Source organism: Argiope bruennichi, chromosome 2 (assembly GCF_947563725.1).
Source record: "Argiope bruennichi chromosome 2, qqArgBrue1.1, whole genome shotgun sequence".
In the NCBI taxonomy this organism is placed as follows: Eukaryota; Metazoa; Arthropoda; class Arachnida; order Araneae; family Araneidae; genus Argiope; species Argiope bruennichi.
Window position 1 is genome coordinate 75,276,398 of NC_079152.1, and position 16,843 is coordinate 75,293,240.

The window sequence follows — 16,843 nt, forward strand, 5'->3', positions numbered from 1 at the left end:
CATGGATCCAATCTGTCTCCGATCGGGTGAGAGATCTAAATACTTGCCACAGTAATTTTTGACTATTTTACTATCATTAATTATCCTAAGAATGCTCAATTTGTTGAATAGATCAGAACCAAATTCAAAGTATTGTACTATATTTATAATTATATAGATATAATTTAAGGCATTGGAATGTTAGCATGATAATGTTTCTAGAGTAAATTCAGTCTATAAATTTCATGATGAAACATGCATGACCAAAAATTATTGAAAATGGTACGCAGAGCAGAATGTTCGACTTAGAACTACCAAATTTGGTATTTAGTGTAGTTTAAATTCAAAATGATTGGTGCTCATTAGAAAAGGGCATCCAAAATTTTAATTAATTTTTAATTTTCTTCATTCATCTGTAACTTCATAATATATTATCCCATAAAAAACATTCTTATATCATTTTAAATTAAAATATTAGCCTTTTAATTATATCAGTTCTATTACCTTACATTTTACGTTTTTTTAATAAATTAAAAGATGTTTATATTTTGCAACAATACTTTTCAATATTTATGCCACGTCATTTATACACGTTGTCATGGTATTGAAATATTTTTGAGTATGCATATTATTGATATTATAATTGAAAGTTGTAGCGGTTACATAATAGTACTACCTTCCCTTTTGATACAACAGATGGCGTTAACTCATTAATATCAAGGTATATTACCCATGAACCTTGTTGGGGGTTATTATTAGATGGTATTCTAAGTGAGTGTCGCGTATTTTCATGTTCGTGTTTGTTTCGCCGTGTGAAATGTAAAACTTGGAAAATAATTAAATAACTGTTTCTGAAACTCATCTATTATTTTCATCTACCTCATAATGAAGTTATAAAGAGTCTCGTTCCTCTGCAAAGTAAATTTTTAAAAAATATGAAGATCAACGACGAAATCACCCCAAAACATAAAACAAGCTACGATGCTTCGGATTAAAATCTCCCTTTATTTCGAATCTCCTTTCATTTTCCTCGTAATTTTGAGATTTGAAACTAGATACATTACCGACATTTCTCTACTGAAATAATTGAGCTCCGTTACAAGCAATAATTTGCAGAATAAAGTATGCTATATTTCTAAGAGCATCAAATACGAAATATTTCCGTAACTATATGGATATATCATGCAACATTTTATATCGGGCGCTGTATACATTATGCAATATAATACTAAGTTGTATAATTTCTTCGGTTACTAGGGAAAAGTTGATTTTATAATTTCTCTGAGTATGTTAAAGGATGTTAACTTACCAAGGTTTTTAACCAACATTCTTCACAATGAACGTGCCAGCAGCAGATTGAGACAACAGGTTTGATAAAAGGTTCCTAAAAAATTTAAATTTCTGGTTAAGAAAAAGAAGTCCATATTCTAGAAAAAAGAAAGATTCACTCTCAGATTAGAGTACTTCCCTTTTTACCTTAAATTTTCAACAAAAAAGTATATCAAAGGTTTTTTTTTTCTTTTCCATTATAACACTGATATTTTGTTTGAACAGCTGGTATTTGATACACTTTATAAAAAGTATTCGATCAAAAAGCTTTAAAATAATAATTTAATGTTCTTCTTAATTTGAACATCACGAATTTATTATCAAAATTTCATTTTGAAAAAAACTATTGAAAGCAAAAATCATCACTCAAAATGCAAGAAGTCGTGCACTAAAACACCATTCAGTTGAAATCCACTAGCTGAAATTTCTTCATATAGCCAAAAGAAGCCAAATTGCCATTGTCCAAAGGTAAGACTGCGGGTAAAATTCATGATATGATAACAGAGCAAACACAACTTACGAAGGTTTGAAAATAAAATTTTAAATATGGTTAAATATTAAAATTCCTTGGTTAAAAATTAAAATTCGTTTATAACACTGTTTATCTAATTAGCTATCTTGATTTTTACAGTTGATACTTCGCATTTATCGGACATATGAAGAAATACTAGATATTTCTACCAACTCAATAAAATTTTCAATCACAAATTTATGCACTGTAAATGAGGGTATATTGTACGAAGTCAATAAATAATACTAAAGAGTCCCCTCACTGATATAATAAATCAAGGAAACCAAATTTCTTTGTCAGTTATTGCGACCTTCAATGCAATTACGAACCTAGCAATTAATAGGATGCATCTTTTACTATCAATAAATTGGAATATGTAATCTTTCTTATTTGTATGGATGGACCTAAATTTTAGATAAATGCATCTAAATCTTATTTTTCCAAAATGATGAAAGCAAAATTATTCTGCGTTTGAATTTTTTACAGGTTACCAACTTGAAAGAAGAAAGATTGGGATTTACAACATCAATGGCTATTATCCCCTGTTTCCACATGAAGAGAGCAAAAAATTTATATCAATACCAAGGTTACCGAGTTTCAGCAAAATAAATATGTGCGATTTTAATATGGTTCCAAGATTACTATTACAAATTATATCATATTTAATAAAGATATAATTCCATGTAAAGAGCTGGCAGCAGTTTTCTATCTAAATCTAACAAAAAAAATCGCCTTCCTTTATCACAATCAAAATTTGTTTTAGATAGATTCATTTAAATTAACACAAACCGATGCCACTAAGTTACCACCATTTTTTAGATGAAATAGACAGATATAAGCTTGTGCATGGACTTGTTCGCAATGACGATGAATATCGTAAAAATCTTTGGCTTCCATATTTACCAATCGACTACGAAGGCGTACGGTTAAAAAAACTTCGCCAAAACTGGTCGCCAAAAAAGTCTGAATTAGAAAGAACAAAAAGAAGTCTGGGAGCTGGCGTTCCTGTTCCAAATGCTTTAGCACATCTTGAAGAACCTACACGATGTGTTCAAGAAAAAGGCTGGATCTGCGGCGTAGCGGACCCTGTCCCACGTTACATCAACAGGGGCCCAACATGCGCTTCAGAATTTCAAGGAGCTAGAACGTCTGCAGAGGCCTATATGGGACCATTCTATCCGCGTTATATTCCAGAAAGAGTCGCCCATTATTTACAAAGGCGAATTCCCGGTAGACATCGCGATTGTGTGAAAGTAACAAAGAACTCAGCCACCCTTTGGCGAGATCTGATCAGTTCCGATCTGGAAAATAAGAGTGTTTCTTGCGTTCATCGTTATTTTCATCCTCTCATAGCCTCTGCAAATGAAAGACTGCATGCAAGATGGCCTGAATGGAGAAGGATTTTACAACCAGAATTATATTTCAAAGAATATTTGCAGGTAAATTCTCAACCATCTAGAGTGTTCGCTCAGAATTGGGTAGATGAGCAGCTGGCCTTGCCACATGTTGACCATTTGATGGAGCAGAATTTCAAAACTATGGATGGCACATGCAAAGATAAAAAATAATTGGCTACATCTTCTTAAAATACAGTTAATTTCTCTTACAAAAGCATTCTTCTTATTATTGACAATAATAAAACTCTAGCTGTGAAGAAAGTGTAATAATAATAATAAACTCTGGAAAGAGTGTTTTGTTGGCAGATAACTGCTATAGCGGATATCTTTCACATTCAGTCATTTGTATCAGTAAAACATTCTTTCAAAGAGTTTAATGTTGAAATTCCGTGCATGGCTTTTATAAATTTGCAACAAATTGTGCGATGTCAGAAATACAATTAAACAAAAGAAATGGCAAAACGGGTAATATCAGCTATAATCGCTTTTGGCAATATTTTACTTGGCGACAAAGATCTTGTCCTAAATAAATAAACCGAATAAATTTATAAATTTAATTCACCAGTGATAAGAAATAAACCAAAAATATTACGAACTAGGGAAATCAGATTACATCTTATTTTTGACATATACTCTTTCACAGTTTCGATGTTTTTCAATAGTGACGATGAGACTCGAAATTTATATTAAGGCCAGATAATCAGATAAATTTCAAAAATAAAACCGCATCAACGTTTGAGCAGCACATATTGAGAGATTGCAGAGTTTGGAATCGTTCTCAATTTTCTACTCTATTACTTGAGATTACCGTAAGTAGAAAAATATTGAGTTTATTTTTTATTTATAATATCATTCTTTAAAAGTTGTTTATATCACATATTAGCAAAATCGATTACACTCACCATACAGATTAGACATTTGATCCCGTCTTCGATTTGATCTTTGGGGTTATCACCATTGGCTTCCTTGTTCGGTTTAGAGCCCTTTTCAGAGGGAGAAACGCACTCGCTACTGAAATTAAAGAAATCAGATATTATTTCTATAAAAACACTTATAAACTATTAAGCATTCATTTTTATGAAATTACACGTGGTTCAAGATAGACAAAAAAAAAAACATCAAGGGGAAATTTTTTTTGAAGAATTCAGAGGGTTGGGGGTAACAGAAGAAGAAAACGATTGCTCTGCAACTACATTTGTTAGTGAATATCTGTACACAATATACTTGTATTATTCATTTATTAGTCGATGAATATGAATAACAGCAAAAAAATTTTATCCTTGCGTTCATTTTCTTCACTACGCCACAGTTAGCTTTAAGAATAGAAACTTCCCAATTTTTTAAAGCAAACAACCATTTGATAGAAGTAATATTAAAAAAGAATTATAATAAGAAATTTTCCCGAGTTTGATAGATATTATACGATATTATTTAATTCACTGCCTTTTTTTTCAAATTCAATTTTTAAAAAATCTTTTATAGCCATGCTTAGAATGAAGCAAACCATTTACATGCAAATTTAGTTTGCAGAAATTACACACCAATAGAATTATGAAAGAACTGCTATCTACCACTGCTTTTTCTATCTTGCACATAACTATGACTACGATGACTATCTCTTGACACATGTTTTTACATCACCAAATCTAGTGTCCAAATTTTACCGGCCTAGTACCAAATTATGATTATTGCAGCCAATAAGCACGCTGAATGATAAAAGACATAACATCGGTATAATAAAGTGCAATTATTCATTTTTCATTAATTTGCGTAGCATTCACTGGTCAATAATTGCTATACTATTATATATGTAAACATATATTAGCAGTTGCGTTACCGAGTATAGAAGAAACCTTTGAAATTTTTAACCGATTTACTCTTTTCCGGAAGGCGTAATTTACATACAAGAAGAAGTAGTAAGGAATAGGCTAGTTTACATCGAGGTAGAAAAGCAAAAGAGACCAAAATTTTTCACTTCATTGGTTTTACAATGAGATTGCCCAGTGATGATTTACAGTGTAGACTTAGGAAAGGGAAATTTAGGCATTTTTAAAAGAATTTTGCTAGCATTAAGGACTTTTATCTCTTCACTCAGAAAGCTCAAGAATCGGTTGAATTCAACAGTTTTACAGAGCACATGCAGAATTAAAAAAGTGGGAATTGGAACAGGAAATAAAGAGAACATTTTAGAATGATGTTAATATGGGTTAAATTAAGATAAAATTAGGAAATTAAGATTCAATATAATTTATATATATATTCTATTTGTTTCTTCCGTTGACCCCTTTTTATTCCGTGTAACTTTACGATGACGTTTAGCAATAAATAAGTAGCTCTCTTAATTATTATAACTATTAATAAAAATAAATACCACATATGAGATTTTAAAATATTCAAATTCAAGAAAATTCTTTTAGAATGTTAAAAAAAAAAAAATTGAACAAAGCAAAATATGATTCATTTTTTCATTTAACTGATTATGTTCACTTTGAATAGAATACAAGTTTAATATCAGAAATAAAAGTGAAAAATATTACCTCGCATCATTATTGCTGACACACGTACTCGTCACTTCTTGACCTTCGGCATTGTTACCTAGAAATATAATCAGTCGTAAATATAAGTATGCGAGGAAGTAGTTAGAAGAGTAATTAAAATGTCTAATACACATCAAGCAATTTCTCTTTAAAACATATTATGCATCAAGTTATCAATTTTAAAAAGTGACAACTATTTGAAATTAAAATCGTTGAGAAATTTATTACTAATTTATAACGCGTTTTAATAATTATATTGTACATATAACTTACCTCCATTCACATTCCATTGACTAGAATCAGAGATCCTTTGGTAACTCGAGTCGCTGTAAAAATAATGAATCCATTTTAGTAATCAATATATTATCAAAATGAGAAAACAAAACATCGTGACGAAAAGAAGCAGATGTATTCTCTCTTCAGTTTTATGGTATATAACAGAACGTCGTTATTTGACATTCTTTTTTACCACTTTGGCACTGAATTAAATTTCATAAATTACCTATTGGAAGTAATCTCCTCGAAAATGTCTTGCATATTCTAATAAATGTGTATTATTAAGTGTATGCTAATGGTGAAAAATAGTACTGGAAGTATCAAAGTGCGATCTTTAGAGATTAATCGTCGGATGTAGTTAAAGCACAAATACTACAAAACTGAATGTACATTTTGGTTCTTCTATTCTAGCCGATTAAAACCAATAAAAAAAATTATTATAATCAGAAAAATATATGATATTTTTTGTGAGATTAAGTCACTGTAGCTTTTAGCTATTGCATTTATATGTTTGTTAAAGTATAGAAAGACAGACGGTCAACCACTTGAAGATTTGGTTCAAAATCTGACATGTATCTACAATTTAAATGTTAAATCGATGTATCAAATTGCATTTGCCTAGCTCTCTTCGTTTTGAAGTTATCGTGTTAACGTGTATTTGGTCAACAAAACAACAGACTTTCTATAATTTGTACTAAAATCGTATGTTGTAACAGTATATTTTGAAGGATATTAACATTCCATGTGAAATGTTCCTTTTTTTTTTTTTTCGTTCTTTCCCTGGTATTAATTATTAAATGAGTACAGATGCTAGTAACTCTATAAATTTAGAGGGCCGGAGGATTTAGAAGATTTTTTTTTGTGGTATTTTGAAAGTTATTCGATTTTGTGCTTTCATTAAGGCGGGCAATCAAATATGTTCAAATTAAAACCAAATATTTTTTAAATAAATTTTGGAACATTTTTATGGAATCATTCTTAATTATTATCTGCAAGTTTAACATATGATAATTCTAATATATATATATATCTTTTTATAATTTAAAAATTTTCCATCTTATTATATTTTTAAATCGTAGTTTAAATTTTGTCATTTTTTGTATCTTATTTAAAATTAACAATGCATTTTTTTTATATGAAACACACTGAAACCACTGTTTTCGAAAGTGATTTGTAATTAAGCGTTTCACTATTTCAGTTTTTCAAAATTCTTCCTTCAGATTAAAAATCAATAAAAGATCGGTTTTGAAAGTTTGAGGTTTTGAGGGAAGAAAGGGTTCCGAAATTTGCCCCTAGTGATCCCTAAAAGATTTTATCCGGCCCTCCTGACATCTTCCCTTGTCATCGGCAATATCAGTTAATACTGAATAATTAAGAACTTTATCGTTTTTCTACATACGAACATGACTAACAACAGCTTGCGAAAAATGATTCATTTCTCCAAAAAACAATAAAATTTAACAAAATGTAAAATTAGGAAACTACATAATATAGAAATATTTAATTAAACTTATACTAAAATATTTTTAAAGCTAAAAATAATGCTTTAATGAATTTATTTCCTTCAACTTACTTAGTTTGCAATCGACGTATCTGTTCTTTGTTGTCAGCATTATCTTCCGTAGAACATGTTATAACATCGGCTTCTGTATAACTAGAGACACAGTTAAGAAAATTTAAAAAACACTTATTCTTTCATTTAAATTTATTAAGATTATAGTTTTAAAAAAAAGATGCTTGATTTATTTTTATTCGATTTAGTAAAGGATACTGAGGCTGTCCATAGGTAGCGCTGTCATCTCCATCTACGTTGAGCTCTTGATTTTCATCTTCGGGAACTTCAAACTTCCTTGCAGAGAAATCTATGAAAAATTAAACACGGGTTTATTTATTAATTTTAATTTTTATCAAACATTAAATTTTTAACTTTTATCTTTATGAAGCATTTGGAATTAAAATTTTCAAAAGTATATTTTGCGCATAAGCGTGATTTCTGAAAAACAAAAATTCAATTTTCCTTTTGACTCAACCGAAGAACTTTTAGAATGACTGAATACCGTTGATTTTATAATTTAAGGGATTCTCTTGTAAATGTATTAAATAATACAAAAAAGTGCAAAACTTAAAAACTGCTTAAGTCTGTGATAATAAGAAACTTTCGAAAAAGATAATGCTTTGTTACTATCCTTTTAAAATCTTAAACATTATTTTGATAAAAATCTTGAAAATTTACTCCCGCTAGTCCAATTTCAAAAAATCAGCCAACACAATGTCGGATACAAAGCTACCTTTCGGTCGGCCCAATTAAGTAATACAAAATTACCTTTTGATTACTTTTAGACTTAAGAGTTTTAATTATTTTAAGCAACTGATAACAATAACCTAATTAAGTAAAATCAACTATATTTTTATCATATCACAAAGAAAAAAAATAAAAACACTTAATTATTAAAAAAATAATTAAGAAAATTAATGAATGGTTATTCGCCGATAATTACTTCTTATCAGTTCAAATGCATTACTAATTTTTTAAAAGAATTGTTGAATAATGTTGAACACCACGTTTCAAAACATCTAGAGCTTGACACATTTCAGCGTTCATTGGAGGTTTTCATCAACACATTTGCACCTTTCAAAATAATCAACATGTATTGCTTAATCTTGCTCACAAAAAGTTAATAATTTCTCAAAATTTTACAAACTAAAGAACATGAAATTTACATCTGAGCAACAGCATTGCGTTGACTTTTTTTATACGAACTTTCAGACTTTTTAAAAGCTATTTTGCTTTCAAAATTCAGTCACAGTAGTTTTATGATTATCCATATTTGAAATAAAACCAGATAGCGTAGTTCTCCATTTATGCCTACCCAGGCTGTTCTAACCCCAGATAAAAGAATATGAACCACGTCTACGAATGTCAGTCTTAAACGCTGGTGAAAATGAATAGTAGGTGCATTTCCTTACTTCAAAAGAGATTAAGTGATTTAGTAATCATATTAAATGAATACGTTTTTGTATGTCTGAACATGTCGGCTCCAGACCGAAATATTTTAATCACATGAAGAAAATGAAAACATTAACAGCGATCACATTAAATGGTTTTTACAGTAACATGAAAGGAAGTTAGTTGTGCAGCAATTTTATTTGAAAGGGAAGAAACAAAAGTACAATTAAGTTACAATATGTTTCTGTAAACCTTACCAGGTAGCGATCTCTGCAAATTCGCAAACGCGTGCAGCCGAGCGGTGACAGCCCAGTTGAAGTTCGCAGCCGTCCTGCTGTCTATGGCACCTTCGGCATCCATTTCTGGATGTTCCCTCTGAAAATACAAACACAAACGATTAAGCTGGAGATTGGCAAAGTATAGTGATGCAAGAATACCATTTAGTTCCAATACAGTGAGTGAGCAAAAACTCCAATACAATTAAAATTAAAATTTTATTTTAAACTAGTAGCTACTCGGCGAGTTGCTGCAGTAGTAGAAATAATTTTGGAAATATCGTTTGGAATTTGAAATAGCTATCTTGTTTAATTGGGAACGAAAAAAAGAATGATATTTATTTTCTTGTCTACAGTGAATACATTCATTGAAATTGATTGATATATAAAAGAGAGGCATAAATAACATTTTTTTTAACTTTATTATTCAAATATACTTTAGGTTAGACAGTATTTTTTTATTTTCCCGTCTTCAGCAAAAACAGGTTTCGTGGCTGTCCGACTCGTGAGCATCCAACATACATCTGGCCATGTGAAAAACATGGATTTTCTAAGTTCAAAGCAATAAGTTGGCAAAGTTTTATCGTCATTGGATGAACAGTACGACAGCGCATAAAATACGAACAAACAAACATTTATTTTTATATATTGGATATAATAATTGTACTATGCCTATACCCTTCACGCAAGTGCAAGCAATAAGTTGGCAAAGTATCATCGTAATCGGATGAATGGTATGGCAGCACATAAAATACGAACAAACAAAAATTTATTTTTATATATTGGATATAATAATTGTACTATGCCTATACCCTTCACGCAAGTGCAAGCAATAAGTTGGCAAAGTTTTATCGTCATTGGATGAACAGTACGACAGCGCATAAAATACGAACAAACAAACATTTATTTTTATATATTGGATATAATAATTGTACTATGCCTATACCCTTCACGCAAGTGCAAGCAATAAGTTGGCAAAGTATCATCGTAATCGGATGAATGGTATGGCAGCACATAAAATACGAACAAACAAAAATTTATTTTTATATATTGGATATAATAATTGTACTATGCCTATACCCTTCACGCAAGTGCAAGCAATAAGTTGGCAAAGTATCATCGTAATCGGATGAATGGTATGGCAGCACATAAAATACGAACAAACAAACATTTATTTTTATATATTGGATATAATAATTGTACTATGCCTATACCCTTCACGCAAGTGCAAGCAATAAGTTGGCAAAGTATCATCGTAATCGGATGAATGGTATGGCAGCACATAAAATACGAACAAACAAAAATTTATTTTTATATATTGGATATAATAATTGTACTATGCCTATACCCTTCACGCAAGTGCAAGCAATAAGTTGGCAAAGTATCATCGTAATCGGATGAATGGTATGGCAGCACATAAAATACGAACAAACAAAAATTCATTTTTATATATTTAAATTATTCCAATAATTAAAAGCAGCAACACTTTCTCAAGTACCAGAAATTTATTAATAACCAATTTTAATGGAAATCTGAACAATTTCTCACCTTTCTGAGGCCCGGGGGTAGTAGATGCACAGCCTCTTCTTGCGCCCTCTCGTTGGGATCATCCCATTTCTTCCTCTTCAGGACGCATCGCGCTGCTTGAAAGAGAAAAAAGACACACAGCCGAAGGTTAATCTCGGGAACTATATATATTTTTAATTACATTTTTAATCAATAACATAATATATACAGAATACACCCGAGTATCCGGCTCGCGTCTATCCGACTTCCGTACTATCCGAGTTTTCTTTTATCGTAATTAAATAAGGAATGTAAGCCATTGCATTGACAACATTACCAAGGCATTGGAGGCGGGCGTCTGCTACGATCCTCCAACGTGTCGTGTGCAAAATACAAGTTATGACAGGAAAACCTTGTTCTGCTCGTTGTTCATTGATTTGTCAGTGTGTAACGGACCTCAATTGTTGTCGCTGTTCCTGATTAAAACTGCACAGTACTACATTATTCGTAAATTTTTCTTGGAGTGTGCTTAATGCTTTTTTAAGTATACCACAGTAAGGATTACAGAATTTAAGTTAAAATGTAAACAGTTTATATCCTTAAAAAATTTTTTAGAAACTTGCATGAAATCTATTTTGGACGTTACCGGCAACTGCTTCTATGATTCATTGGGACGCGTTCTACGTAGTTTGAAATAAATGGTGGGCTTAGTACTCAATAAGAAATGAGCAAATACGCATTATAACTGAGTTTTGGTGTAAAAACCTTTGTCTTCTAGTATTGGCCAATGAAATGAATTCATAGGCTATCGAGTGTTTTTTTTTTATCCGGCCTACCTTTCCATCACATTAGACCGGATACTTGGGAGTGTACTGTATTCTATATTTTCTATTATTCATAACAGTAAAATAAACTTTTCTTTACAATTAGACTAAGTTTTTAGTTTTGAGTATTAGTTTTAGTTAAATAGTTGGTTTTGGATATGAGAAATGTGCCTTTATAATTACTGTAAATATATAAAGTATTACAATTTCACATCAACGAGAATATGCTTTTCTCAAATAAAGAAAATCAAATTAATCAGCTTACATGTAAGTCTGGTTGTTCGATTGCCTTTGACCCTTTGATATGTCTGAAAAAAAAAAAAAGAAATAACCGTTATTTAAAAAGAACATCTAAAGATCTAAATAAATTTTAAAGCATAGTCTATTTCAGTAAAATAGTGCTGCATAATTTTGTTAGATATCTTTCGAATAATTTTATTTAATCTTAAAAAAAAAAAGTCAGATCATTTATAAAAAGGAAAATGATAAACATTTGTAAATAAATTTAACTAATAAAACTAATCAAAATTTGATGATTTTTTACTACAATATGTCTATTTAAATTTAATAGCAACTTCGTAAAAAAGGGATTTTTTTTCAAATAAAATAAACAAATGTATTGAAATTATGAAAAGTTAATTTACCTCCCATCTTGATTCGGGTTTGCCTTTCTCATCTTTCCTGACCATACACAGTGGAGAGGAAAATGGCTAAAAAAATATAATAAAACTTTAACTAACGCAGAAACATTCCATTAAATTAATTCAAATTGAAAAAGCAAATTAGTTTTTACTTTTACGTAAGACATATTTAAAGAAAAATGAATGCATCTCAAAACTAAATAAGTAAATTATGCGATCAAAGAGTGATACCATTGAAAAGATGATTTTTGAATTTTAAGCTGATGTAAAATAATGTAATATTTTCAGAAATTATGATAGAAAAAAAAGTAATCTTAAAATTTTGATGAATTCTGACGTTTCAAATCTTGTATTCAATAAAGAAAAAAAACTTTAGTAATCTTTGTCTCTCTTTTTCCGAAATTATAAATTTAAATACGCAATTATATATATGAGTGAATGCAATTCATCAAGGTATGTGATATTTATACCTAGTTCTTAAAACTTAATCAAATACGCAAATGCAGAAATACAATTCCTAAACCTTTAACTATTTTTATTATCTAGATGATGCCTTCCATTTTGCGACTACGCAGTCTTATTTCTATAATTCAGCAAGGAATCCACGGAATATTTTCTTTATGGATTATCGAGTAATATAGTAATCTTTGAATAAAATCAAAATTCTATGTGGAATAGGGTGCACAATTTTAGAAAAACATTCATTTTTGCTTAATTAAAGTTGTTTTTATATCGTATTCATTAGACATACACATATTTATATAAGATCTGAAAAGTCAGATGGTTTTTCTTCTTCATTTAAATTTTCATTTATTAGTCCCTTTTTCATTTCGTGGTCTAAAAGAAGGACACTTTAAACTCTTTCCACAAGTTGCCCATTATCGAGTGGCAAAACCCATTATTTTCCTGTCCCTAAAAAAATTATTTTGCCACTGAAATTAGAAAATAAGATAATGTAGCTTCCTTTAATGATAACTATAAAAAAATTAATCTCTAAAATAATCTTTCATAAATTGTAATGAAAACTTTTAAATCATAATTATTTAAAATTAAAGTCGAAACTAAAATTATGGCGCGATAAAAGTTTTCGCTTCTAGTTTAGAAAAAACTTAAAAGAACGATATAAAATATGATTACAGTAAAAAAAAAAAAAAAAAAAAAAAAAAAAAAAGGACGGGAAAACGTTGAAAGTGCGCGACGCTTTCCATTAAGTTACCCGGCACTTGGCACCCTTCTGCGGCTCCCCTGATCATCTCTCCCCGCTTACTCTGCACTATCATCGCAAAACTGAAACGATTCCAGGCGTGTTGGATTAACCAACCGCCCTCATCCATCTCACTCCAGGAACATCCGGGAGTTTTTGTCATTCATTAAAGGATATATCAAAAATGTTAAAAGAACTTTACGGTTTCTAGAATCAGCGAGTAAACCGGACTGTGCATTTCGTTTAAGCGATTAAAATTCTGAGGAATGAGGAAACCATAAGATATGTATTCATGCTATTATTCGTTTTATATTATCAAAATCCTCTGGTCCCGAATCGAAGTATTCAAATGTACATAAAAATATTCATTTAATACAATCACAACATCGTTTAATATTATCAGTTTTGAAATAAAGAACTGATCGATATTTCATTTTCAGCAAACTTTAAGGATTGACATTTGTAAAATTCCTCACTTCATTTGTAAAGAAATATCTAGGAATAATTCTGCCCATGAGATGGGATTCGTACGTATTCTTTTATCTGAAGTAGAGCAATTTAGATGGATTTAAATGGACAGCTACGGTATCAACTGTCGTTTGAAGACAGTTATAAACCATTGCTATCGGCAATTGGATAACGAAAGCGAAATAGGTAAAAAAAATTAAGTATTAAAGACGAATTCAAATTTTCATGGATAAATTCATAGGTAAGTCAACATAAACTACGGAACAGTTAAAAGTTTGAAGCCTTTTCTTTGAAAAATGATTAATTTTGTGTGTGCGTGTGTGTGTGTGTGAGCAAGATCGGGTAAAACATGTGGATTGTTCAGACAGCGACGAATTTGTTGAAGAAAGCCTCACACGTGCTCCGGAGTCAAGTACTTGATATTTTGAATAGCAACAGGCATCATTGTTTAACAATTAAAAAAACAAAAAACATTACAAGTAGAAATAATATACAAGTGAATCGTTAAGGAAAAATAGTTGACAAATAACATTTGTTGAATATATTCAATTAATATTTTTGAAGCAAGTTATAGGTCCTTCTGAAGGGCTTTTTTATTCATTTCCATTGAAGTGATAAAAATATAGTTGATTTTACTCAATTTGTTTATTGCTTTTAAGCCGTTAATGTTATCAAAATTTTAAGTATCGTAGTAATCGTATTTAAAGTACACATTATTCCAGATAATTCCTCTTCTAAATTAAACAACTTTAAAAGAATATCAGAGATTAATATGTAATTTAATTATTTCAAATTACTTTACATTTGTATATCTTTTATTATCTTTATTTCCAACGATCATGGGAAAATACTATACGAGAAATACAAGAATGATGGAATATAGATTGTATCTATATATCTTGATTCAAATCATTAAATACCAAGCCACTTTCACTATAAGTTAATAGATTTTAACATGTTCATGTTAATAATCTAGCATATTATCTCCAAACTACGTACGCGATAAGCGTCACGTGACATACACATTGCAAACACTCTTTTAGGGCAGATTGTTGTTGGTGCCTATTGTTTAGCCTTGTCTTTGGTAGTAGGTTTTAATTATGAAAGTATTTCCCAAAATCTTAAATTTAACTTCTTTCCTTTAATAATTTCATAGTAATTTTTTTGTGTAACTCTTAAATTAAAATATAAAAGGCATTGCTATTTTATCTCCATGCACCATGTTCTTTGATTTTAATGAATTTATAATAATATTTTTAAATATATCTTACTATAATACTTTTATTGTTTTAATAACTGTATTTATAATCACACATATTGCGACGATAATAAAATACATTTCTATACATGCTATAGCAGCAGTATAAGTAAGGCAATTTTAAAACAAAATTAAATATAAAATAATCAAATTTAAAATATTATTCTATGATGTTTCGAACTGGAAGTTCTTTAATTTTTAAATTAAAACATAACTATTTTCTGTTAAAAGTTGACAGTTATTGTTCAGTTAAAAATATTTAACGAAATTTAATTTTTTTTTCCAACACTGAAGTACTATTTCAGAGGAAAATACAAACAACAAATAAATACATACCGAATGCATCGAGGAAATTTCCATATGTGAAGACGGGCATCTGAAACGACGAAATACAAATTATCGTAAATCTGGTAGCTAAAATCTCAATGACATCAAAAATTAAAACAGTATTTGGAAAATATACATAATTTTAATAATTAGACAAAATCTAGCTTGTCATTGCTACTCTTCCTACAATAATATCCATTAATTTAATGCGATAAATTGCAAATATTAATGCTTAAATTGTAGATAAATATATGAATGTACTAAATTTTATATATATGTTAATGTACTGAGGAGTTAAATATTACATGATCATTATTTATCAAAACTCAATGATAAGAACATGAATGGTGTAGAATTCTCATTAAACAAAATAATATCAACTATAAAAAATAATTATCCAATTAAACACATTAAATTATATTCTCATTAAGCAAAAAATCTTGGTGGAAATAGCACATTCATAACAAATAAGACTATAAAGAAATTATATTATCTTAAGAATTAAATGACTTAGATTAATATTTGCAGGATTTATTTTTATTTTACATTTTATTCCAATTTTTATAACATCATTACTTCAACACTAAAATATAAAAAGCAATGAAACAATATGAATTATTTTATGTTAATCAGATATATACATCATTATAATCAGCAATTCAGAGAGAAGGAAACTTGAATGCAAAAATTTAACTTGTTGGGTAGAGTTTAGTTTTATATAATTATGTTCAAATTCAAATTCAAACAAAGTTGTGCTTGTGAATTGTGACCTATTTGGTACCATAATTTTTTATTAATATATACATGAGATGAGTATTTTCTTCTCACAGGTTATATGTTCGTAAAAAATATTTAATATTTTAACGCATTAATAACTTTTAGTTTTTTATACATTTCAGGATTTGTGCAATTTTCAATTTTTATATTAACGTGGAGAAACAAATTTTTTCGAACTTTTTATCCCCATTTTAACTCTCTACATTTTTTGCATCTTCCTCTGTTACCAACAATACATTTACTTACTCCCAAATGATCGTATCTCTCGTATTGAGGCACGCGACATACTATTTTTGACCATAAAAACAATGAAAGTTAACAAAATGGGCATTAAAATATTATCTCATTTATTTTTTTAACGAAAAGTTCTTTAATCTTGTTTTATAGAGTCATTTGAAACCATGAGGGTTTTGTCTGAACTGAGGCAGTTGCAATCTCCCGCAGCCCTTAAATCATTAATGTTTCTTCTGACAACTGTTTGGCTTGGTAACTTACTCCTGTGTCTGAAAGACTTCAAAGACTTAAAACTGTTGCCAGTTTGGTTAAATTGGATCGACTCCAAATTTGTTACATTCTCTCTTGAAGAG

General features: G+C 29.6%; 1 protein-coding gene across 6 annotated transcripts in view; it reads right to left on the reverse strand.

Annotated features, from left to right (window-relative positions):
• LOC129962427 (E3 ubiquitin-protein ligase Rnf220-like) overlaps positions 1-16,843 on the reverse strand; it is a 66,688-nt gene that overhangs the window by 2,523 nt on the left and 47,322 nt on the right. For 4 of the 6 annotated variants that reach the window (XM_056076196.1, XM_056076190.1, XM_056076194.1 and 1 more), the window contains exons 4-14: positions 15,489-15,528; positions 12,226-12,291; positions 11,847-11,889; positions 10,800-10,894; positions 9,234-9,351; positions 7,801-7,891; positions 7,603-7,683; positions 6,027-6,079; positions 5,754-5,811; positions 4,119-4,227; positions 1,289-1,363 (exon numbers count right to left, since the gene is read on the reverse strand). In XM_056076196.1, coding sequence (XP_055932171.1) covers positions 1,289-1,363; positions 4,119-4,227; positions 5,754-5,811; positions 6,027-6,079; positions 7,603-7,683; positions 7,801-7,891; positions 9,234-9,351; positions 10,800-10,894; positions 11,847-11,889; positions 12,226-12,291; positions 15,489-15,528 — 829 coding nt within the window. The remainder of the gene's footprint in view (positions 1-1,288; positions 1,364-4,118; positions 4,228-5,753; positions 5,812-6,026; positions 6,080-7,602; positions 7,684-7,800; positions 7,892-9,233; positions 9,352-10,799; positions 10,895-11,846; positions 11,890-12,225; positions 12,292-15,488; positions 15,529-16,843) is intronic. The other 2 variants (XM_056076192.1, XM_056076191.1) reach the window with 2 other exon arrangements.